The sequence below is a fragment of the Tauraco erythrolophus genome, chromosome 14 (assembly GCF_009769465.1).
Source record: "Tauraco erythrolophus isolate bTauEry1 chromosome 14, bTauEry1.pri, whole genome shotgun sequence".
Taxonomy (NCBI): domain Eukaryota; kingdom Metazoa; phylum Chordata; class Aves; order Musophagiformes; family Musophagidae; genus Tauraco; species Tauraco erythrolophus.
In genome coordinates this window covers 12,545,065-12,568,415 of record NC_141478.1, presented here as the reverse complement: position 1 = coordinate 12,568,415, position 23,351 = coordinate 12,545,065, and the positions used below count along the sequence as shown (strand labels likewise).

The following is a 23,351-nucleotide window of genomic DNA, read 5'->3' as shown; positions in this document are numbered from 1 at the left end:
GGTTTCTTTCAATTTGCAAACTTCTGCTCTCCGTGACAGTTTCTTTAACCTAGCACGTGTTTATCGAAGATTAACACTGAAAAGCCAGTAATTTGTTTTTGCTCAGTAAATCATGTTTTCTTCATAAAGTAAATGCTGTGTAGATATTTTTAGCATTATGTAGGTTTTTTTCCTTACTGATAACCTCAGACAAAAGTAATCAAATCCCATGCTTTGGAGATTAATCTGATTTCCTGCAAGGTTATGGATAGAATTTTTTTTGTCTTGCGTACCACTGTACAGGTTTTACTGTGAGACTGGATTATGGCTTTTCCTCTCCCTAAAGCATCAAGTTTTCATCCTCATCAAGGACATAACAAGCACTGCTCGTGATTGAACAGTGATCTTACATGGCAAACTATGCCAACACAAACTTCAGTGTGTTTGGCGCAGCTGTAGAGGAAAAGTAGACGTGCAGACATCCATATAGTGTATGGGTCAGGTATGGTTGTTTAGTCACATTCTCACATTGGCGCAGTATTACTGGTGATAGCACAAGGATTTAGGGAAATGTTGTGATTGTATTGGGGATCTTGGGAGGCCACTATGGAGGGAGAATGGGACAGGCTGTAATGTAGAGCTTTAAAGCCCTCAGTCTCATTCTCTGATTTGCCACAGATTTCCTTGTGACCTTGATTCAAGCATTTGCAGTCCATATGTTACTGATCTCATTTTTTTGTTGTTTTTAATTTTTTTATTTGTATATTGTTTACTTTTAAAGGTCTGATCTGTGGCTCACTAGTCAAAATGCCAAAGCAGTGAGATGCAAATACTTCCCTGCCTTACAGGGTGTGTGTTATCATGAGGTGATGTAGCCCTAAAAGACAGAGGGGAGGGAGAGCTGGTGTCCAGCACAGCTGCACCCTGTTCCAAAGGACTGCTGAGTGTGGGCTCTGCAGGTTGCATTTGGCCCATGGAAAGTGGGGGGTTCTGTGATGCAGAGTTCCCCAAACTGATGTGATGCAGCACAGGGACATGCCCAAGCTTGGGACCCAGAGCAGGATAGCCATGGCTGCACATGGCACCAGTCCTGCCTCCGACCCCAAACTGGCAACAACATGGGTATAATTTACCTAGCTGCATTTATATCAGTGTAATAACTTCAGCAGAGTGTAGGGAAGGAATCAGCTGGATCAAATCCTGCACTAATACATCTGATTTTTTAAATAAATAAAGATAAATCTCTCGCCACTACCCCTCTGCATTCTTGATAAGCCAGGTGCTCCCAGAAGACCCTCAGCACAGGCACCTCTCAAGATGTACCTCTGCCCCTCCAACTGTCCACAGAGTCTCACAGCATGAGCACCGACATTCCCCCCTCTCCCCTGTGAATATGTATATACACACATTTACAAACACGCACTCGGAAACTACAAAAGCAGCAAATGTAATAATGTGGTCCAACTGTTCGGTGCTGGGCTAGAAAGAAGTGTTTTTCTGCCATTATGTGAAAATTTAGCGTGACTGGAACAGAGTCTGCATTTGATTAGGCAATTTAAGAAATGTAAGAGACTTCATACTGTAGGGCAGTGCTGCAAAACAATTGCTCGGAACATGTTCTAAAATTGGTTTGCCTTCACCAGATTTCCATGTGTTTGTGCACGACATCTCAAGTGAAAATATGAGTAGTCACGTGGCAAGTGACTACATTTTGATGTTATGGTAAATAAAAGCACCAGTTTAAACAATTATTCCAAATTCTCAGTAGCTGTTGAGACAAAAAAACCCACAAAACTCTCCCTCTATTTACTTTCCAGCCTGGGAAAGACATTTAATAACACATCCTTTCACTGGCGTAGTTAATCTTTAATGCTTAACAAGATAATAGTAATCGTTAACTTTGAGCTCAGGCTTCCTCCAGGTTTTCATGCCTGCATTTTGTACATGTAATTGATTGTGCCCAGGAAAGTGGCAGAGTGCATGCCTTGCATATACAAATAGGTAACTGGGTGGCCAGCTACCAGATTTGTCCATGCAGAAAACCCAAGACTAGTTAAAAACCTCTTGTTCCCCAGTCTCTATAGGCAGTATTCCTGGGGGCAAGGCTGGCTGACTGTTCCAGCTCTGAGAATGGCATACCGATAACACCAGCGCAGTGCTTAAGATGCTCTAATGTGTCGAGTCAGTTGATAGTCTTCTCCTGCCTCTCCCCTCGTGTTTTCCAGCAGCCATTTACTATCCCTTTGAGGTGAGAGCAGTGGCATGCAGCAGCCCTTTTCCCCAGCAGCAGCAACTCAAGCCAGTAAGCTCCTTGCTCCAGCAAGGCACAGTGCTGAGATGCTGGAGGGATGTTTATAGCCAGGAAGAGCAGTGGGTGGGATGAAGTGATGCTTTCTGGAGTGAGGTTGACAGCAACATTGTCTGGGGCACAGCCTGTTGAACATCAGATGCGCCCTCTCCACAGTGCGAATCCCTTTTTCCTTCAGCTGTCATGCTTGTTGAGGCGTACTTTTTCCCCCAGACCTCCCTTCCATTTCAGAACATACCATTCACTTCATCCTGTAGGCAAACCTTGACCTCCTGAGCTCCAGCCAGGACTAAAATGGGCAGCACTTATCTTGGGGATCAGGGCTGGAGCACTGCTCAAGGTGAAGGCTGCTTTCTCTACTGCTGGGAGACAGCAGGGCTCAGGCAGGAGACCCAGGGGTGCTGCCAGCAACTTGCTGTGGCGTCAGCTGGACTTGTGCAAGTTGTGCCCGAGACCTTCATTATGTCCTCACCTGCAAATACTGGTTTATACCTGTCCCAGAGCTGCCTTATCAGATGGTGCCTGATCATGCTGAAATGAGTGGCAGTTTTGCTATGTAAATCATGTTTTGTAGGCTTGCAGGAAGAATATGTCCTTCCTTCAAGTAGGTTGCTCACCCCCGTTTGTAGCCAGCCCTCCTACAGGGAGAAAAAGGTGATACTCTGGTCTAGGTTTTAGGCTTTTGTTTGTGGCTAAGGGGGGCTGTTTGGTTGTTTCCAAACCTACATCCAGGCCTCTATGTACTACTGTAATCAATTAGGTCTTTACCATCATGGTTTAAGGGTTCGCTCCAGTTTTCAGGATAAAAGTATTTCAGATGAAAAAAACGCTACTGAAAAGCACCAGACACCTCTGACACAGCTGTGAGCTGGAAGCACTCAGGAGTTCACCCTGATGAGCTGCAGCTGCTCTCCCCAGCAGGGTGGCATCACTTTCCTTGGGTTGGGGTCGGGGCCGGGGTAGGAGCTCGTGCTACAAGTGCTGCCCATGGCCAGGAATTAATGGGGGATCAGTGCTGAGAGTGTAGAACAAACCGTGAACATCACTGTATTGACATTCTCTGCACCAGTCCTTGGATGCTTTCACAAATAAATTTAGTGTTTCCTAAGGCAGCCTCTGTTGGGCATGAGCAGTTTGAATTACTAAAACGCAGGTCTGCTAAAATGGTGACTCCAGAGCACTGCTTAGGTTAAAGAACCTTGCACTTTGTCACCCACAGCTCAACCCTGGCAAACTTTCAAGGGGAGCATGTCCTGCAGGAGCTTTGTAAAACAGAACAGATTCGACCATAGATGTGAGCTGAAATCAAAGGTTGGCTTCAGCTGGGTGACTTTTCTATCACCCTGGTAAAGGAAGGCAGTTAACATTCACTCTCAAAAATTAACTTAAAATAAACATAATTGAAGCAATCAGTTACAGTTTGCGCAGCATTTTATTTCCTTTCCTCCTGAAACTACCTTGTGTTCAAGTAAATTTTTGATCACAGGAGAATTTAGCCCTCAAAGGGCATCTAATCAGCCACTAAACACTTGCATCATTAAAAGTCACCCCATCCATTTTGCAAGCGTTCTGTCAGCTGGTTCTAGAGCAGGAGTGGTGTGCTTGCTGTAACGCTAAAAGCCGGCAAACAGCTGAAGTGTAACTAGCAATGCCATAAGCCAATTAAGATGAAAGCTGTGATACTCGCTGGTAGGGTTTCATCACTTTAATATTAAACGATCTTTTTTTACTTAGGCATAGATCAAGAGGTGTTAATGCAGAATCCTTAAAAGAAGTCAAGTATTATCTTAAAATAACAGGCCTGTTATTTGCACTTTCATGCTCAATTAATATCATGGCTCCAAATATCCTAAATTTTTTCTTCAGAGCTGCAGATTCTAAAGTTGTTGTAGAAAGTAAGGATGGCTATGTACTGCAAGTTTAAATTTGAGTGTACCTTTATAGGACAGAAACAGGGTTACGTATTTACTCGTACAAAGTCACGCTGTAAGTTTCTAAAAGGGACTATAAGAATCAAGTATGTTTCTGTTATTATAACCACAAATATTTTTCTGTTATTTGATAATTAGTAGAAACAATCTGTCCCTGAACTCCACAATATGGATTTATCACATCCTAGACAATCTCTGAGATTTGAATGTACAGTAAACCCTTGTGTCAGGCATTACCTTCAGGAACCTTACTGAAGTCAGCCTTCATTAGAAGAAACCCATTTACAAACTAAAAATCACACTTACATTTATGCTGGCTGTTGTACCCTTATTTTTGGAGGACTTACCACAGTATAAAGCAATTGCATCATTGGAAAACCTGTGTATAGGTATGACCTAAAATGGGAATCTAATCCCCTGCTTCTCATAGAATAGATAGTGATACAGATTTTTAAGGCAAATGTTTCATTCGGCATGGAATACTCTGGCTTGTAAGCAAATGACTCATTATACCCATTTCACACAGTGAGACATAGGAAAAAGGACCAAGACCAAAAAAATAGAGGTAAGACAAATAATTGTTTGCTGTAGAGTTCAGGCCACCAGACTCTGGGCCATGCTGGTCTTATGTTTTGTCCGGGATGATACAAAAATGCAGCCATTTTCATGTTCTGACTACCAAAACACACTTCGGCCTAGTTCCCCCAGTGCGTGGCTCTGCTCTGGAGTTACTTGATTCCATGTGCAGCAGGGATAAGGTGCTGTTCTGAGTGAATACTCTGGTTGGTCCTTGGTTGCCAATGCATGCGTTTCTACAACAGGTCTAGGGCACAACTGCAGGCAGCCTGTACCATGTTCATATATTCTCTTCTAAATGTTTTATTTTCTGAAAAGATGGACCTGCTTGACAAGCCAAAATTCAGCGACTGCCTACCTTTCTGTACTTGGGCACTAATGAAGTGCAGTGCAGCTCCAGCTCCTGCACCAGCATCTTACTGGCAAGCTGTTTTCTCTGCAGCTGGCTCAAGAAGTTGAACTTTTCCCACCTGGTAGCAGTTACCATCAGCAAGTAAACTCATGTGAGAATCCTTAGCCCCCAAAGTAAAGTCACTTTGCATGCCTTTTAACTTCTTGAAGCCCAGAATTTCAACCATACCCTTTTCAACTAGTGCTTTTCAACCTGCAGTTAGTGGCCCATAAGTGATTTGTACATCAAAAGATAATCCCTGAGGCCATTGTAAACAATATTTTTAACCTTTTTACACTAGTCCTTTTCATCCAAAAAAAGGGAGTGGGGTGCTAGACACATGTAGGTTCTCAATTCGGACTAACATAAACTTTATTTGGTTGCCAGTGAAATCTGTGACTTGCTATAGCACGGCCAACAGATCTCTGTTGTTTGAGTGGTCTTCTGGTTAAAGAGCTTTGAAGTACTGATCTGGCCAACTGCTCAGTGCCCTGAAGCCACTGTCCAGGGATGTGCTATGACCCTCACCAGGGGATTGTCTCAAGGACTGAGATGAGTGGAAGTTGCTGAGTGTTGCAGAGGATCTGCTTTGCTTTCTGTCAGGAGGAACTGGAGTCTCAGCTGCAGGCCCCGAGAAACTTGTTGAGCATCTGTGAACAAGCAGCAGTAAAGGATTTTTTTGTTTGTTTTGTTTTAACTTTAATCTTATTAGAGTAGCTTCACACTCAAAAGTTCAGAAGGTACCATCTCAGAAATGCACTAGTTAGTGCATTTGCACTAATTAGTGCCCTCAGGGAGCAATTTGCATGCAGAAAGGAACAGAGGACAACAGGGATTTCCTGATCTGTCCAAGTCCAGTCACTTGGGATTGTGGGAAACCACATCACATAAATTGCCTAAGCTCAGCATATTACTAATCAGTTCTGCCTGTCCCCCTCAACATTATGGTTAACACATACCTTGATCTCACCTAACAGCCTGATTTTGCCCTGTGTCAGGTGGAGAAGGAAGACGATGTAGTCATTTAAGCCTTTTCATGTTATGTGCCTGTTTTTCCGCTTTTATTATTGCAACCCTTTTCTCCTTTGCCTTGCCAAACTTTCCACAAGTGAACTGACTTTTAGGATATATCTTTTGTTCTGACCTATCTTGAACTTCAGCCTGGATTTGCCATACCACACTCCTATCTGCAGTTAGCATTTGGAGAAGCATTTATTGTGTTAAGGAGATTTTTAAGAATTATTTATTTTTGTTTTATGAATAGAAGTGAGCTATGTTATATATTGCTTCTCTCCAGCTGGCTGAATGCCCTTTCCCTTCCCCCCTCCTCTTTTACATGGCAGCACACAGAAAGATGATTGATGGAGTGTCATCAGTGCGTTGTCAAAGGCTGGAGTAGATTAATGGGCAAGAAACACCAGCCTGTTCCCCTTCACGTGTGATTGTTTGAAGGAGGGCTTGTATTTTAACAGAAATTATATCCTGCTTCTCTGGATTCCCCCAATCAGGAATTGAAGGATGGGATTCGCATCTGAGATTGAAAGGTGCCAGCCACAGAGAGTCAGTTTGTTACTTGAGACAACTGTCTGCCCTCCGCTTGACCAACAGCACTCGCCCTGAGGCCTGTTTTAGTCAGGCTCTTGTCCTCTTTACTGGTGTGGATTGATGCCACCAGTTAACATTTATACCTCTGTTTCTTTGTATTTGCAGACACATCTAGTTTTGGCATAAACCAAATGGCCAGAAGATCTCTGATCTGTTAGAAGCTTTCCCACCTGGGTGACTCTGGCCAATTTGCCTGTGCTGCAAGGAATGACCACGTATGACACAGAGCAGCTCAGAGACTTTGAAAAGGCTTTTTTTGGTGGTTGGCCTTGGTCACAAATTCAGCCTTGATCCTGTGCCTCAATGCCCCGGCTGTAAAACAGGGATAGCAATACGGTAATTTCCAAACATTGCGCCTGCCGTGAATTGTTTCCTAGCAGAAATGCTAGGAAAGCAATTTATAAGAGAAATTAATCAAAGACTGGTCTAAATCCTGGCTGCAGAAAAATAATCAGACCCAGAGTATGATTGTTTTCTGCATTTTCTTGAAGGTAGGCGTTGCCAGCATTTCATAATCAGCTATTCTGCTCCAAACAGATACTTCAGCATTGTTATTTGTAGTCCCCAGTAGTGGCCTCCATTAAAAGGTTTGAATGTGGCAAGAATTACGTCTCTCGCACCAGCCTATCTGTGCCTACCAGAAGTGTACACCTGGCTGTCATAAACCCCTGTTCCAAGGGCGAGAGGGAGCCCGTTTTTCAGATTATCCAGGGAACAGCTGTTCTTCCAAGTTTATTCTCTTTTCAGTGGTTCTGATCTCAAGCCTGTGTCCCACCAGCTAAAAGGTGTGTTTAAGTGCCTCTTAAAGCAGGTGCATTTTCTTTTCATATGTGGGTAGAAATCAGAGCTACTGTTCGTTTTCTTGTAATATTTTAACAAGCAAAATAATAAGGAAATCTGTACTTCTCGCCTGGCTGGTAAGAAGTGATTACCTGTGGTTTGCTGATCCAGTCCAGCTCTCTGTCTGCTTCTCTCTCTTACCAGGACAAAGGTCTGTGCTTCATGCAGTTACAGACATTTTCTTTAATAGATGCTTGTGACAGGTGATGTTTAATTAAGAGATTGCCAAACATAACTATTCCCACCTTTATGTTCTCAGAGTTCATCTCTGGAGTACATTCAGAGGTTTGGGAGCGGGTTTGAGGAAGACTAAAGTGTGAGTGTGTTGCTCTTCTGGATGCAATCTCTAGGGAGAAACGTCCCCTGGTTTTACATTTACCAAACTTTGCCTTGTTTAGGGAGTATGGATATACCCCCTGAAATATGAATCTAATTGAGAGAACTGATACTCTGTTCACCTGGCATTGTGGCTGTGTCGTTTTTGCTTTTGCGACAGTTTGTTTTTAGGTCACAATTGTTGTGGCCAATACACAGCAAATTGCCCTTTTGTTCTCTGCAGCGTTTCCTCAGTCCAGAAAACAGTATCTGCCTTTGTAAGGCCGGTTACGTTTAAGTTTTGTATTTGTTGCCCCAGTGAATTGTTCCTAGACGGGCTGCTGGAAGGAAAGAGAGGAAAAAGGAAACTGCCTAATGCATGCCCGTGCTCGATACTGGCAGAGCTTGTATGGTTTGGAGGCTGGGCGCGTTTTGCAGCCAGGCCAGGGTCTGGTAGAGTGTGGGCCGTGAACAGCCTCACCTTCTGTGCTAACTAAACCCAACAGGGCTGGGAGAGCTTCTTGCTCTTCAGCAATTTGTATTCATTTGTTCTCCAAGAAAATGAGGCTTCAGGGAGGACTTTTACTAAGCACCTTACAGATGTTACTGTGCACTGACTCAACGTACAGCCTGTGCGCCTCCCCTTTCTCGTCTTTCACTGGCACGGCACTGGGTTGAATGTTTGGAGCCTGCTTTTCTTGAAAAAAAGACCAAAAAAAAAAGATTGTGTAACCATTAATGATTTGTTGTTCTATCTGGGAGCCACAGTGCTGCAGGACTTTGCTCTAATGGTGCTTTCACAAGAACGAACTAATTTGACTAACTTTATTAATTCCAGTTTGTTTTAAGTTTGCTCATTAGTAATTTAATGCAAGATGCTTCAGCTGAAGAGGCCGTGTCAGGACAAGGAAGAGCAGAGGGAAAGTGCCAGGAATCATTAGTGTTTATTAACCACTGCACTCATCAATCTTGACTAAGAGCACAGCCCATTCGTTCTGGACTGGTGGACTGAGATACAGAAATATCATTAACAGTGGAAAATGCTTCTTTCCAGGTCAGTTTGCAATGGACAGGCATTCAGACAACACCCACCCCCGCCACCAAACATTATCAGCCTACAAGTTGCTCTCCTCACAGTCCAGCCTGAACCGACAGAGCTCAGCAGCCTTGTGGAAGGAAGAAGCCCTGCCCCTAGCCAGCCATAGTATCAATTAACAAATACAGTAAACATTATTCAAAGGTTAAGTGTTGTTATGAAGGGTTTTTTAAATTGCTTTTCAAATTATTAATTGATTAATACTTATGTGCTTTGCTGGATGTGGCCTGGCACTTTGTGCTGGCAATGTGTACATCTCACAGCAATTCTTGAAGCATTAAAATGGAAAGGCGTCTTTTTTCCTGTTTAGACAAAGAGTTTAATAACCAATTTCAGCAACTGCAACGCATCGAGCTGGTGACTCAAAGCCCTGACCTGTGAATCGGGGCTGAATGAATGCCTCCGAAAGGTTGGAGGAGGGAAGAGTGCCACGTTTGCCAGGTTTCTAATGAGAAATATGACTCCTGCCCAGACCACTTGTGGTCATTAAGGATTACATTTCACTTTGAGATGTGTTTTCTTGCATCCTACCCAAATTGCAACCTGAGTAGTTAGATTCTGCTCACTAAAATATCCCTGCCGTTTAATTGGAGATGTTATGTTTCCCCTCCCCTCTTAAAAGATTTGTTGTATAACGTTGTGGTGCTGTCATAATATGTGCTGTATAATCTCTAGAACGCACACGCATACACACACACCCCCCATCATGAAAGTCTCTGTGAAGTTGCTGTCTTTCCACAGTAACAAATAGAATTAGGGGGAAAGAGGCATCTTGGGAGCCCAGTTCAGTGTCGTGCCCCTATTTGAGTCTCTTGCCACCCTTGCAAAGCATGTGACGGGCACTGTCACGCTGCAGAGGCACCATTTTTGCATTTAGTTTGCTCACATGTGAATCACTGCACAAGGCAAAGCGTCAAGTGTCTGGCCCTAGACATAAGGTCTCTGCAATGAGCATGTTAAGCTTAGTATTATGATGGCACAGCCCGGAAACAAGCAATAATTTAAAACATGGCATGGATATTCAGACAGATTGTGTGTGTCATGACTTTTGTGGATAAGATTTAGGTATTTATGGGGAAAGGGTTTTATTGGATGACATTCGGTGATAGAGGGGATGGAAAGAGATTGCTGTTTAATTAAAATTCTAATCCCAAGTTTGACAATTTTTCTTGCCAGGTCAGCAGCCTGCATGTTCTGTTTGTGATTCCTGTGAATTAAATGGCCTGACAGTCATCAGCTTCTTTGGAAATGCCTGTAAATCCAGCTAAAAATTAGCAAACATCAATATGTTTCAGAGCAGCTTTGAGTAGGGATGTGTCACGCAGCAGTTCTCTGTCAGTGTACAAACAGGACCCTTGCATAAGCACCAGTTCAGTCCACTGCTGCCAGTGCTCAAATACAAACCAAAGAACCCTTCTGCAGCGGGAAGTCACGTTCACTGTCCCGCACTGCTGAAATCTCACCGGCGTGTGCCTCTTTTCCAGGTAGTTAAACAGTGCTGCCGCGCAGGTAGTACTCATCTTTCACCAGCCATGAGGCTTCCTCTGCTCTGTGCCTCCGTGATGCTAATGAGTCTGTCCCAGTGCCGAGCTGTCAGCTTCCCTGAAGATGAGGACCCTATTAACATCGTTGACTACCACTGTAAGTAATCTGCAAATGGTACTAACCGCTAGGGGAAAAGTTTTAATGTGTTTTTTTTTGACTTGGGAAGTTAAAAAAAAAAAAAGTCTGCTTTCTTTCAAATTGAAGTGTGTTTACTGGCTTTGTATCTTTAATAGAACACTTAATCATTTTCTTAAAAAAGCAATCAGAAATACAGCAATAACTTCAGGAAAAAGAACATTTGCTGACATTAGCCATCTTTTTCCTCATTTATATTCAAGACATTACTCAAGGAATTTAGTTTAAACCCTTCTACACCTAGTATATACAGCTAATCAATGCCATATATTGATTCTTTAGCTCTATAATCCTGAGTGATGGTGTAGCCCATTTTTACTTGCAGATTCAAGGCAATATCCAGTATTTAGAGGACGCCCTTCAGGCAATGAATCTCAACACAGACTGGACTTCCAACTGATGTTGAAAATTCGAGACACACTTTATATCGCTGGCAGGTAATTTTCCTTCACTCAGTTCATTCGATTAAAATTCTTTTCTCTTCTGGTTTTGCATTAATGTGTAAAATTCATTTAGAAAAATCTGCAGAATATGATAAAAAATTAGAATTGGAGGAGGACTTTCCAGAGAAATATACCGTATCTATGGCCGGTGCATGAAAATTGGATTTGAAGGCTGTAGTTACGCTAAAACCAATGATCAAATACTCTTTTCCCTCTTTTATATTACTGCCCTGATAAAAACCTCTCCTGATCATTTTAAACTTGGACTGACAATCAGGGATGTAGGAAGTGAGGATAACGCACTTGAATATTTACAGTTCGGATTAGTCTTCAACAGAACGGAAAGACAGAGATGGATAGCTGGACACTGTACGTGCTACCTAAGGACCACACCAATAAAAATAAAACCACTCCACATTGCCCATGATCAGCCTTCTCCAATTTGTATTAAACACCAAAAATTCATAAGCATTTCGTAGACATTTCTGGTCTTGCAAAACGCTCTAAAAATAGATTTAGCTTATCAAAAATAAGGCCAATGAATTACTGAATTTACTTGTGTCTTTTTACTCTTTGCAAACAGGGACCAAGTTTACACTGTAAACTTAAACGAAGTTCAAAAATCTGAAGTTACTCCAAGCAAGGTGAGTAGATACAGGTGCTGGCAAGGGAGACATGTTTTATTTGGTATTCATTTTTTTGAAGATTTTCTTGTGGAATGGAAATGAAATGTTCTTTTCTGGTTTGATTTAACAGAATTTAACATGGTTCTGGTTTGATTTAACAGAAATTAACATGGAGGTCAAGGCAGCAGGACAGAGAGAACTGTGCTATGAAAGGCAAACATAAAGTAAGTTTAGCACATCCATTATAGGTGAAAACCCACTAGTATTTATTATATACGTGAAATCTGTCATTAATACATCTTACTCTCATTTCAGGATGAATGCCATAACTTCATTAAAGTCTTTGTTCCAAGAAATGACGAGATGGTGTTTGTCTGTGGAACAAATGCATTCAACCCTATGTGCAGATACTATCGGGTAAGAACATTGAAAACGTCATTAATCTGTTACTGGTTTTGCTTGCACTAACTATGCTATAGCAACTATATCCAGTGTGACTGGAGAGTGCTTCAAGGTGAAATAAAAACGGACAGAAGCCAATGTGCTGAATTAAGACTTCTGGAAAGGCAATGTTACGCTTTTGTGCCAGTGTACAAAATAGAAATGACACTATCACCCATTTCTTTTTCTCCTCTAGCTGAATACCTTAGAGTATGATGGGGAGGAAATCAGTGGTTTGGCAAGATGCCCATTTGATGCCAGACAAACCAATGTCGCCCTCTTTGCTGGTAAGAACTTTTGCTTGTAATGAGTCTAAATGATTAATGACACTGAAGGAGCCAGAAAGCTTTTAAAGCAAGCATAGGAAAGCTAAAGGTGTCATGGTGCCCCTGCTTTTAAATTTTTTAAAGGGCCTCCAAAGGATCAGAAGCTGACCTGTTAATGAATAGGTTACAGCAGTTTGGGGAAGAGTGGCAGAAATGGGGAAAAATACAGGCTAGTCAGAATTCTGTAGATTATTAAAGGCCTCTTAATACCATGTTTTCAACTTCCGTTTTAGATGGAAAATTGTATTCGGCAACAGTGGCAGATTTCCTGGCAAGTGATGCTGTTATTTATCGCAGCATGGGGGATGGATCTGCCCTAAGAACAATAAAGTATGATTCCAAATGGATAAAAGGTAATTTGGGGGAGTGTTTTCCCACCCACATGGCAAATGTAATTTGAGTGGCACAGAGGGTCAGGTAATTCACAGCCAGCGTGCTTTACACATACGCGGCAACGTCAGCATGTATGCGGCTTTCCATACAACACGATTACAATGAGAAACTAGTTTAATAGAAACAAAGCAAAATTTTTGTTAAATACATCGGTGAATGAATCTGCAGTGACAAAATACCGTAGCCGAAAGGCAGTTCCTCTGAGGCCGTTTTACAGCCCATTAGCCAACGTTGAAGACTTCAAGTTCATGTAAGCTCCAGCGCACCCATACATGGACATCCGAAAGTGTCCAAAGACTGGAGCTCATGTTAGCTGGTACGGACCTGTGGAGAAGCCGCCAAGTCCCACACCGTAGGCAGTGTTGTGTGCCGACTGGGTATTCCTTTGAAGTAAACTCCTCCTTGCTTTTTCTTACAGAACCACACTTCCTCCATGCCATAGAATACGGGAACTACGTTTATTTCTTCTTCCGAGAAATTGCTGTAGAGCACAATAATTTAGGGAAGGTAGGTATCGTCACAGCGAGCCGTCAGGTAGCCGTGAGTCGCAGTAGAGTGAGATCATCCTAAAACAGCATCATTGCACTGTGAAGTAGGCACTAGTACAAAGCTCACAGAGTTTTCCCATCATTGTAATTTACAGGGCAGGGGGCAAAAAGAGAACTAGAACAGTGCATTCTTCAACCAAAATGCTGTTTCTGTTCTCTGTGCCTTGCTGTTAGGCGAGCTCACTACAGGTATCTTTTAGCGTTGCTGTTGCCTTAGTGTTGCTGTTGCCTTAACCTCGTTAAGGAAACACTGGAAAATCTGAGGGGTTTTTCATGCTTATTAAAGAAACAAAAGGAAACAACACAAAGAAGAGTTTCAAAGAAGTTTCTCTAATGTCATCGGATATTGAATAATTCAGTCATGCCAGTACAGAGTATAATACTCATGCCTCACCATGGAAGGATATTCTATAATAAATTATTAAATCCTTTACACATGGTTAATTAAAGTCTTTAAATCTCACTAACAATATGATTTTGAAGGGGAAAAAAGGGTGGGGACAAGCTGCAGAGTTGCATTTGCTTGGTGATACATGAAGATGCCTGTGCACTACAAGCTAAACACTGTTTGCTTTCATCCTTTCTGTGCAGATAAATGGCAGCTTCCTGTTAACAAAATTATCTTTGGTGTTTTATTAACAGCTCAGAAACAAGCCCTGTCTTCCTTGAATCTCGCAAGCCTTTCTCCCTCTTCCTTCTGTTTTTTTGGTCTTCACAGGCTGTGTATTCCCGTGTGGCACGCATATGCAAAAATGACATGGGGGGATCCCAAAGAGTCCTGGAAAAACACTGGACATCCTTTCTGAAAGCTCGTCTCAACTGCTCAGTTCCTGGGGATTCATTCTTCTACTTTGATGTTCTGCAGTCCATTACAGACATACTAGAAATCAACGGAGTCCCCACGGTTGTTGGTGTATTCACCACACAGCTTAACAGGTGAGAGAGGAGCGACCTTACATCAAAGGTAGTTCTCTGGTTTTGTCTTACACTGAGGTTGGTGCCATTGTAGTCTGAGTTCTTGCAACTATTTTTCTAATTTTATAGCATCCCTGGTTCAGCAGTGTGTGCTTTCAGCATGGATGACATTGAGAAAGTCTTCAAAGGGAGGTTTAAAGAACAAAAGACTCCTGACTCTGTTTGGACAGCTGTACCTGAAGACAAAGTACCAAAGCCAAGGTAGAAAGTTCTTACTCACGATGCCGTAATATTGTCCTTGTAAAGAGCTACCTTAAATCAGCTGCGCTCTTGAGCGTCTTGTTGGGTGAAAACCAAAGCAGAGCTTTACGCTTAAAGCCTTACACCTAAGGATGCTCATTAGCTGGCTTCCTTCTCTCATTAATTAAAACACCAAGAGGAAAATGATGTTGTTCTCCTTTCAGACCTGGCTGCTGTGCAAAACATGGCCTAGCAGAGGCTTACAAAACCTCCATTGATTTCCCAGACGAAACACTGTCCTTCATCAAATCTCATCCTCTGATGGATTCAGCTGTTCCCTCAGTCATTGAGGAGCCCTGGTTTACCAAAACACGTGTCAGGTATGATGCCGTTCAACAATGACGCATGCGAAAAGGAAACCAAGAAAACGCGCTGTTGATGTTGTGTCTTTTGGTGTTGATAGGTACAGATTGACGGCGATTGCTGTAGACCACGCTGCTGGGCCCTACCAGAACTACACAGTCATATTTGTTGGCTCCGAAGCAGGAGTAGTACTTAAAATCTTGGCAAAGACCAGGCCTTTTTCTTTGAATGACAGTGTATTACTGGAAGAGATTGAAGCGTATAATCATGCAAAGTAAGTGTTACGAGAACATCTAAGCTTGTCATTGGTACCTAGCTAAAAAAATTATGGTAAAGAAAAATCAACTCATTATCACCAACATCACCACTTGTTTGTCGTTTCATGGTGTTCCTCATGTTGAATAACCTGAAAATATTTGGTCACTTGCCATTTTGCATGGGTTGAGTGCACAACCCAATTCCACTCCTGTGACGTCAGTGATACAGTCTAATTCTTCTGCAAATAGATACGCTTCTTCCTGAATATGAAACATCAGAGCTATCTGCTGCTGTTAAAAAGAAATGATACGAGCTTATCTTGAGGGTTTCTCAAGAGTGACCAATAATTTACCAACTACATCGAATCATTTTCAACTTGTTTATTCTGGCGCAAAGAGTTTGGGAATGGAAGCGTTCCAGTTAGACTCTACAGGTGTCCAATACAGGAGTCCTGTTCTGCTCTGTTGGAATACTTGTCGAGAACAAAGGAAATGGAGTTGGATTTTTTTCCAACATAGTTCAGTGAAATGGTCACCTAGCTGTAAATAAGAGTCAGAAGCTGGCGTTTGGTAACCCATAGATTTGTTCAGAAATCGCTCAGCAAAGTTATATTTCTATATGTAAAATATGCACGTGTCTTTTCAGTATCTACACAGACAATAAATGTTTGCAGTGTAAGTGCTGCACGAGGGTACTGCAGTTACTAAAATAATGGCCTCCCTTTATTTTTGCTGAACAGGTGTATGCTGAGAGCGAGGAGGACAGAAGAGTCATTTCCCTTCAGCTGGATAGAGACCACCATGCTCTGTTCGTGGCATTCTCCAGCTGCGTCGTTAGAATTCCTCTGAGTCGGTGTGACGTCACGGGTCATGTAAAAAGTACGGCCCCGTTCCCGAACTCCCCCTTAAAGGACGGGCACCAACATCTCTTGGGAAGGAAGTAAACAATGCGTGATTTTTGGGGTTTTTTTTCTCTTGCAAGGGCATGTGTTGCTTCACGGGACCCGTACTGTGGCTGGTTAGACCATGAGGCATGTGGAAGAGTGACACAGGCATGCTGTAAGTACTGCTTTCCAATTAGCCCCGCATCTCTACGTATGCTCTATAGACCACATGAGCTCATATCCTTTGCCTGTTCCCCTGCACTCAATTAATAAATTTCCATCTTTTTAGGGATGGTTTTTCAGTGTAGTGTACGTGTAAAAGAAGAGAATGCCAAAGTCTGACCTAGTTCTGCAATCTCTAGGTGAAGACTTGCTTTCAGTGGGAGTTTTACATGTGTGTGGGAGGACAAGCAGACCTGTAGGAAGAGCAGTTGGAAGCAGGAAGGCAAGAAATTGCTGCCTGCAAACCTGAGCAGCTCAGAGAGGACAGTACACGATATCCCCGCCCCAGGCACGCTCACAGCCAGGGCACAGGCAATTGCGAATATGAAAGCACAGGATTCACGGTGGGAAAAGAGTAGAATTTTGCCTCCGCACTGAAGCTGGGGTGATCTCTATGCGTAGCAAAGGCGTTCTGCACACATCACGTCTGTAATATGCAGTGCGGGAGCAGATGTATCTTAAAAAGAGGCCGTTGTAGCAGGCCAGTGCAAACTTTAATTAGTATAATCGGATGGTCGTATCTAAAACCAAGAGCACGCCCAATGCAGAAGACATGATGAAGTTGCTGGAAAAAGGAATTTTTTTTTTTTTCTCTATTATTTCCTGGCGTAAGCACATATGTAGAGTTGTAAAGACTGGTTGTAACTAACTTGTGCCTTTTGCAAACAATTTTTCAGGCTATACACTAGCTCTTGTATATGTTTCCATTTGCTGCTTCCAGAAAAAAAAAACAAAAATCACCATTTGTTTCCCTACTAATACTGTTAATTGCAGGTTCTCTTTGTTTGTTTCATACAACCACAGCACCGGAGGATACGTGCAAGATGTCGAATACGGCAACACAGCGCAGCTTGGGGACTGCCATGGTAAGGCATAGCCGTTGCTGCACGTTACGATGTCTCAACAGTAGTCTGTGGCCACACCTCGCCATGGATGTTAAATTTAGGATGAGCTTTTCAGTAACATGATGAACATATCCCCTGGTGTTACTGTGAATGTTCACAAGCTGAGCCTTTTGGTCCTGGGTGGCAGAGTTTTGTCTTTCCTTCACCAGTTTACAACTATGTGGGGTCTGCAGCAAAGTATTGAAGAATTTATTTTTTGTAACCAGTAATATTTTAGTTTTTATTTTCCATTACTCAGATTTGAGATCTTTTGCTTTTTTTTTTTTTGGTTACTTTTTACTGATTACTTGTTCCTTTAATTCTTTTAGAAATTTTGCCTACTACAGCTACACCAGATTACAAAATATTTGGCGACCCAACATCTGGTTAGTTTTTTTTAATTTTTTTGAATTAATGACCTTTACTTTCCTTCAGTTCAGCATTTTCAGCCCTTTTTTCCTTCCTTTTGCACAGTTGGCAATCCTCCATTTTTGTGCTTTTACTCATGTTCCCACTGATGGTAAAGATAGTCAGACTCTTCTCACTCAGCACTTCACCCTGTGTAGCCGCATGTTAACAGCTCATTATTTATTGAGACATCTTTTATTAAAGAGCCTTATTAACATAGATGACATCTTCACTGCACGAAAGTCCACTAAGCTTTACTCTTTATCCCCAGCCATGCATTCGTGAATGCCCCTATTGGTCATCTCTAGTAGATGAATGGCAGAATTTCATCATCTTCCTCCTTACCTCTCCTTTCCTCTTTGCCTTCCTTCCCAGCAAGCTTTTTGCACAAATACACATTTTCTAAAATGTGTATTTCTATATTTTTGAAATGTTTAAGTAGATTATGCTAATGGAAAAAAATTAACATCACAAACTGTGTAGCTGAATGAGGACTTGCATAGACAAAGATAGCTTAGGAAAAGCTTTATGCTTTGTTGTCAGATGGACTTTCACATCGTTTTCTCCTTCAGTGATTTTCCTAATAGCGTGTTCGTCATCAGCCCCTGGTGTTCAGGGAGACAGGATCCCATGCTCCTCTGTTGAACTCAAAAGCAGAACCTGTGTTGACTTCAACAGGAACAAGATGGAGCCCTTGTTTTCCAGTCTTTGCTCCCAGAACTTGCTCTCTGGTTTCAAACCGAGGGCATATTTCTGATTGGCAAATATGAAAACAATCTGTCTCTGTTAAATTTGTAAGAGTGCAACGAGAACAAGAACAGTGTTTTGGTTTCTGATGATATTTGCACTTCTGTAACTGGACAAGAAGTAAAGTTTGAGACAAATATTTTCCAGATATATTTACCCACAATGGAAGTTAGAGACTCACTTAGGAAAGCAAAACTTACATGAAAATGCTACCTTGCTTGCATGAGTGTTTCATCAACTGAATTTTCAAAGTGATATTTTAGGACAGAGATACAACTGACTTATTTTCAAGCTCTGAATGAGTGTGCGTTTGAAGTACCTTTCTCAGTCAGAGCTCAACCTACTGGGACAGTGAACACAAAATACTCTGGTGTGCAAAGCAGACTTTGGATTGTAAACCCAATTTGATGTGGTTCCTCCTCGTGCATTTTCACATAGGCCACGGTGGTTCTGTTCAGCAAATGTACTACAGAGGAGACAGAATCAATGCAACGTTGTTCCTTAGGAACCATTACAAAATAGAGGTTAAAAACATTGCTTTCATCCCCACCTGTAGAAATGGCTCATTCAGCACTTCCTGGTATACCGTAATAGCACTAATGGAGCTGATCTGGTTTCTCAGGCGTAACCTGGCATGAGCGTGCATCTTTCCAAGTAACTTTTTTTTTTTTGAAGATGTTTAAAAGGCAGCCAAGTGTGTTGTCTCCAATGAAGAACATAGCAATTAAGTTGTGCTTTTCACCTCCACCAGTTGCTTACTTTAACTTTTGCGATGCTTTCATGTTTGACTTCTCTGGCTTTTTGGCAAGCAGCTGTTGATGTTTTAATGTATTTTTTTCATACTTAATGTTTTGAACAAACTGATTTTAATCAGCCCTTTGTACCTCTGTAGAGTTTAGGGGGTCACATTGTGCTCTGACATGTAACTCCCACTAAATACTGTCTCCAGCTGTAGCTTAGATGTGCCATGAAACAGTAAGGAAAGCCTGACTGTAATACACATTAATAAAAATCTGTTTGCCACCACAGACATGGAGTTCTCCTCAGCTTCCATTACCACAATGGCAAGTATCCCAGTTATATCACCTAAAGTGATTGGTTCCTGGAAACCTAAAGTGACTGGCTCTCGGAAATTTGTAGTTCAAGATGACCCAAACACTTCTGATTATTCTGATCCATTATCAGGTGTCCCAAAGGGTAAGGCCTTACCAGGGAATACATTGCAGCTGAATGGAAACCTGATAGTCTCAGCATTGTCTAAGGCTCAAAGGCAACAGCCATGATTGTTGGGCTGTATTTTACACCCATTTCCTGTGAATATGCAGACAGTGCAATCATGTTTTTCATACCTACTTATCCGATGTACAAAGTGCTGCTTAGAGCTTAGAATGAGAAACACAGATAATAAGCTCAGTCTTTTATTCCTGGGGTGCTCCAAAGCTCCCATTAAAATCAGTGGGAGTGCTGGATGCATTAAAAAAAATTACATTCAAGACTTATCTAGACCTCTGGTAGTTGTTTTCAAACTAGTCTAGTTTGGGTAAGACTGTTAGTCCTTATGAATGGTTGCTTACCAGAGCTTAATGGGTTGGGTTTTTTTTAGTTCGGTTTGTGGGTGGGGTTTATTTGGGTCTGGGAGGGGGAACAGAAGACAAAGCACAGTTCCATGACAGATCCATGTGTTAAACGGGGCATATCGCACACTCTGCCTGCACCATGTTTCTGAAGAACGTGGGTCAGAGTAAGAACGTGCTGAATTTTTCTTCTCTGGATATGAGCATCAGTTTACAGATAACATAGACACACAGAGGTTTTAAGCCAAATACAAAAAGAAACATATTCTGCATGTAATTCATCTTTCTGTAGCCATTCTTTCAGCTCAGCGAGCCTTTGATTAGGCTCTTACAGCAACAAAGACTTTAATTCAATAAGACTATTGCAGTCAACCAAAGAATCAAGAAGCTTCCAATCCCATAACCAAAACGTAACACAAGCCTTCAATCAGTATACAAAAAAGCCAGGTGACAGACATGTTTGCACCATTCTGAATTTACTGAAAATCTCACCAGCCAAAAATCATTTGTGTTTTATTACCATTCACCAAAACATATCAGGTTTCCTATCAGCCATTATGGCAGTGCATTTGTCATTTTAATTTGTTGCAGTTATTTTCCATTTGCTTTAAGTTTTGTTACCATTTGCTCTTGGTTCTGAATCACATTCTGTGTCATAGCTATTAGTGAGCTTTACTCATGTTTTCTTTCTTCTTCTGCACAGTGCCATTAAAACCTATAACCCTGAACATTAACAATGTTCAAAGGCCTTGCCTCTAACAAAAGTGAATCTGTTCCTTCCCTCTTGCTCTTTCATTTTAACATCCCTTGGGATAGTTAACAGAATTACTTTCATTAAAAACTAACATTGTCATAGCTGCAAGATGTCTGTGGTTGCTTTAAAAAAATCTCAAAACACAAAGGGAGCATGTTAATATACAAATAAAAAACTAATCGAATATTTGACTTCTTTGTCTAAGCTAAAAGTTTTCTAAATTTTAATGTTCTCTAGTAAATTAACCTTGCAAGTCGTTTTTTTAATGTTATGTAAGCATTTATGTTTGTTATTGACTAAAAAAAAAAAGACAAATTAGTGTGCTCTAATAGAATGACATAATCTTGAATTTCAAAAATTGTACTCACACATATTGCAAGGTGTGCCACTCCAAGGCTAGCAACCTATGGATGTATTGGTTTACAAGTTTTGCACTGTATTACATTAACGTGGCTGTAACAAAGCAGTATGTACATTATAGAGTTTTACACAACATTTGCATAATCCTGTCTCTCTTTTGATACTGATTTATGAGTTGGGCAGAAAATTGAGAGAGAAATCCATCCATGAGTTATTAATTGCTGTCTGGCCCAGTAGCACCTTCTAACCTCAATTTTCCAGCAGAAATCATTAATGTTAATAACAAACAGGCTCCTACTTGAGGAAATTTGGGGACAGGCTAAACCAAACATAGTGTGAGGAGAGAAGCTTCAACAAGCATTCCTCATTATCAAAGAAAACGGACAGTCTTCACTGAGACTGATGAGTGCTCACACCGTCACTTTTATTTACGGCATTATTTGCATTCACCAGTGCTGTGCGTTGGGAGCCAAGTGAGTCACGCTGCACTAGACACAGAGCACGCACAAACACTTACCAGGCACTGCCCCGAGGGAGGCTGCCTGCTTCTGAAATGTATCCGTGTGACGTACGCGCAGATTTGTGATATACTGCATGTCTCTTGCAGGTGTAAGGTGGGAAGTGCAATCAGGAGAGTCCAACCAAATGGTACATATGAATGTCTTAATCACTTGTGTCTTTGCTGCTTTTGTCCTGGGAGCCTTTATTGCGGGAGTGGCCGTTTACTGTTACCGGGATATATTTGTACGGAAATCCAGAAAAATACACAAAGATGCAGAATCGGCTCAGTCCTGTACTGACTCCAGTGGGAGCTTTGCTAAACTGAACGGGCTGTTTGATAGTCCCGTCAAGGAATATCAGCAAAACATTGATTCACCCAAACTTTACACAAACCTGTTGACTAGCAGAAAGGAGTTGCCACCAAACAGTGATACGAAGTCCATGATGATGGACCACAGGGGCCAGCCTCCGGAATTAGCTGCGCTTCCAACTCCTGAATCTACACCAGTTCTTCAACAAAAGACTCTGCAGGCTATGAAAAGTCAATCGGACAAAGCGCATAGTAACCTCAGTGCTTCACGAAAGGAAACCCCACTAAAAAGCCCTCAGTTTTTCCCTTCCAGTCCTCCACCTCACTCTCCTCTAAGTCATGGACATATTCCTAGCGCTATCGTTCTTCCCAATGCTACCCATGATTACAATACATCTTTCTCAAATTCTAATGCGCACAAGGCAGACAAAAAGATGCAGCATATTGATCATCCACTTACAAAACCGTCCAGCAAAAGAGACCACAGGAGATCTGTTGATTCCAGGAACACCTTGAATGATTTTCTGAAACACTTAAATGAAACTACTAGTAATCCCAAAGCAATTATGGGAGATATTCAAGTGGCCCACCAGACTTTAATGCTGGATCCAATGGGAAATATGTCTGAGATCCCACCTAAGGTTCCAACAGGGAGGCGTCTTTATACTCTCCTCCATCACCTCTTCCGAGAAACAGCCCCACAAAACGAGTGACGTTCCACCACGCCTGCAGTACCAATGACCTCTTTGGAAAGGCAGAGAGGTTATCACAAAAATTCTTCACAAAGGCATTCAATATCTGCCCTTCCTAAAAACTTAAACTCACCAAATGGTGTTTTGTTATCCAGACAGCCTAGTATTAATCGTGGTGGGTACATGCCTTCCACGGCAGGCACAAAGATGGACTACGTGCAAGGGACGCCTGTCAGCGTTCACCTCCAGCCTTCCTTGTCCAGGCAAAGCAGTTATACAAGCAACGGCACCCTTCCTCGTACAGGAATAAAGAGGACACCCTCCTTAAAACCCGACGTGCCACCAAAACCCTCATTCGTTCCGCAGACAACTTCAGTCAGACCACTGAACAAATACAGTTACTAAGACATGTCTGTGCTAAAAATGAGTGTGGCATTGACCTGTACAGGTTGTGAGGTGATGTTGTGGTAGACACATAAGACAGACTTGCTTGTTGTTAAAGAGAACAAAGTGGCCAAAGAAACTATCTTTACTTCAGCACATCTGTGTCTTGCCACATGTAGCTATAGCAAGACTTTGTGTACTTGCTAAGAGCAAACACAAAAAAACAAAGGAAAGGTGCTGGTCAGTACATTTCTTTTGTTGGAGCTAAGGAGACATGTAGCACAATGGGGTGGGGGCTACTTTACTGTTCTAAAATAGCTAAAAAAAAGTTCTTGAGGGGAAAAAAAAATCAGTAAGC

At 42.0% G+C, this 23,351-nt stretch overlaps 1 protein-coding gene across 1 annotated transcript; it reads left to right on the top strand.

Moving 5' to 3' along the window:
- Positions 1 to 10,573: 10,573 nt before the first annotated feature.
- SEMA6D (semaphorin 6D) lies at positions 10,574 to 23,014 on the top strand. Its single transcript, XM_086620165.1, is given in 21 exon segments — positions 10,574 to 10,682; positions 11,047 to 11,158; positions 11,748 to 11,808; positions 11,952 to 12,014; positions 12,106 to 12,207; positions 12,428 to 12,518; positions 12,791 to 12,910; positions 13,369 to 13,457; positions 14,217 to 14,434; positions 14,543 to 14,674; positions 14,878 to 15,033; positions 15,117 to 15,294; positions 16,014 to 16,128; positions 16,131 to 16,152; positions 16,256 to 16,336; positions 17,184 to 17,245; positions 17,593 to 17,649; positions 19,448 to 19,615; positions 21,714 to 22,562; positions 22,565 to 22,631; positions 22,633 to 23,014. Coding segments are annotated over 21 exon segments (3,234 nt in total).
- The last annotated feature ends 337 nt before the right edge of the window (positions 23,015 to 23,351 follow it).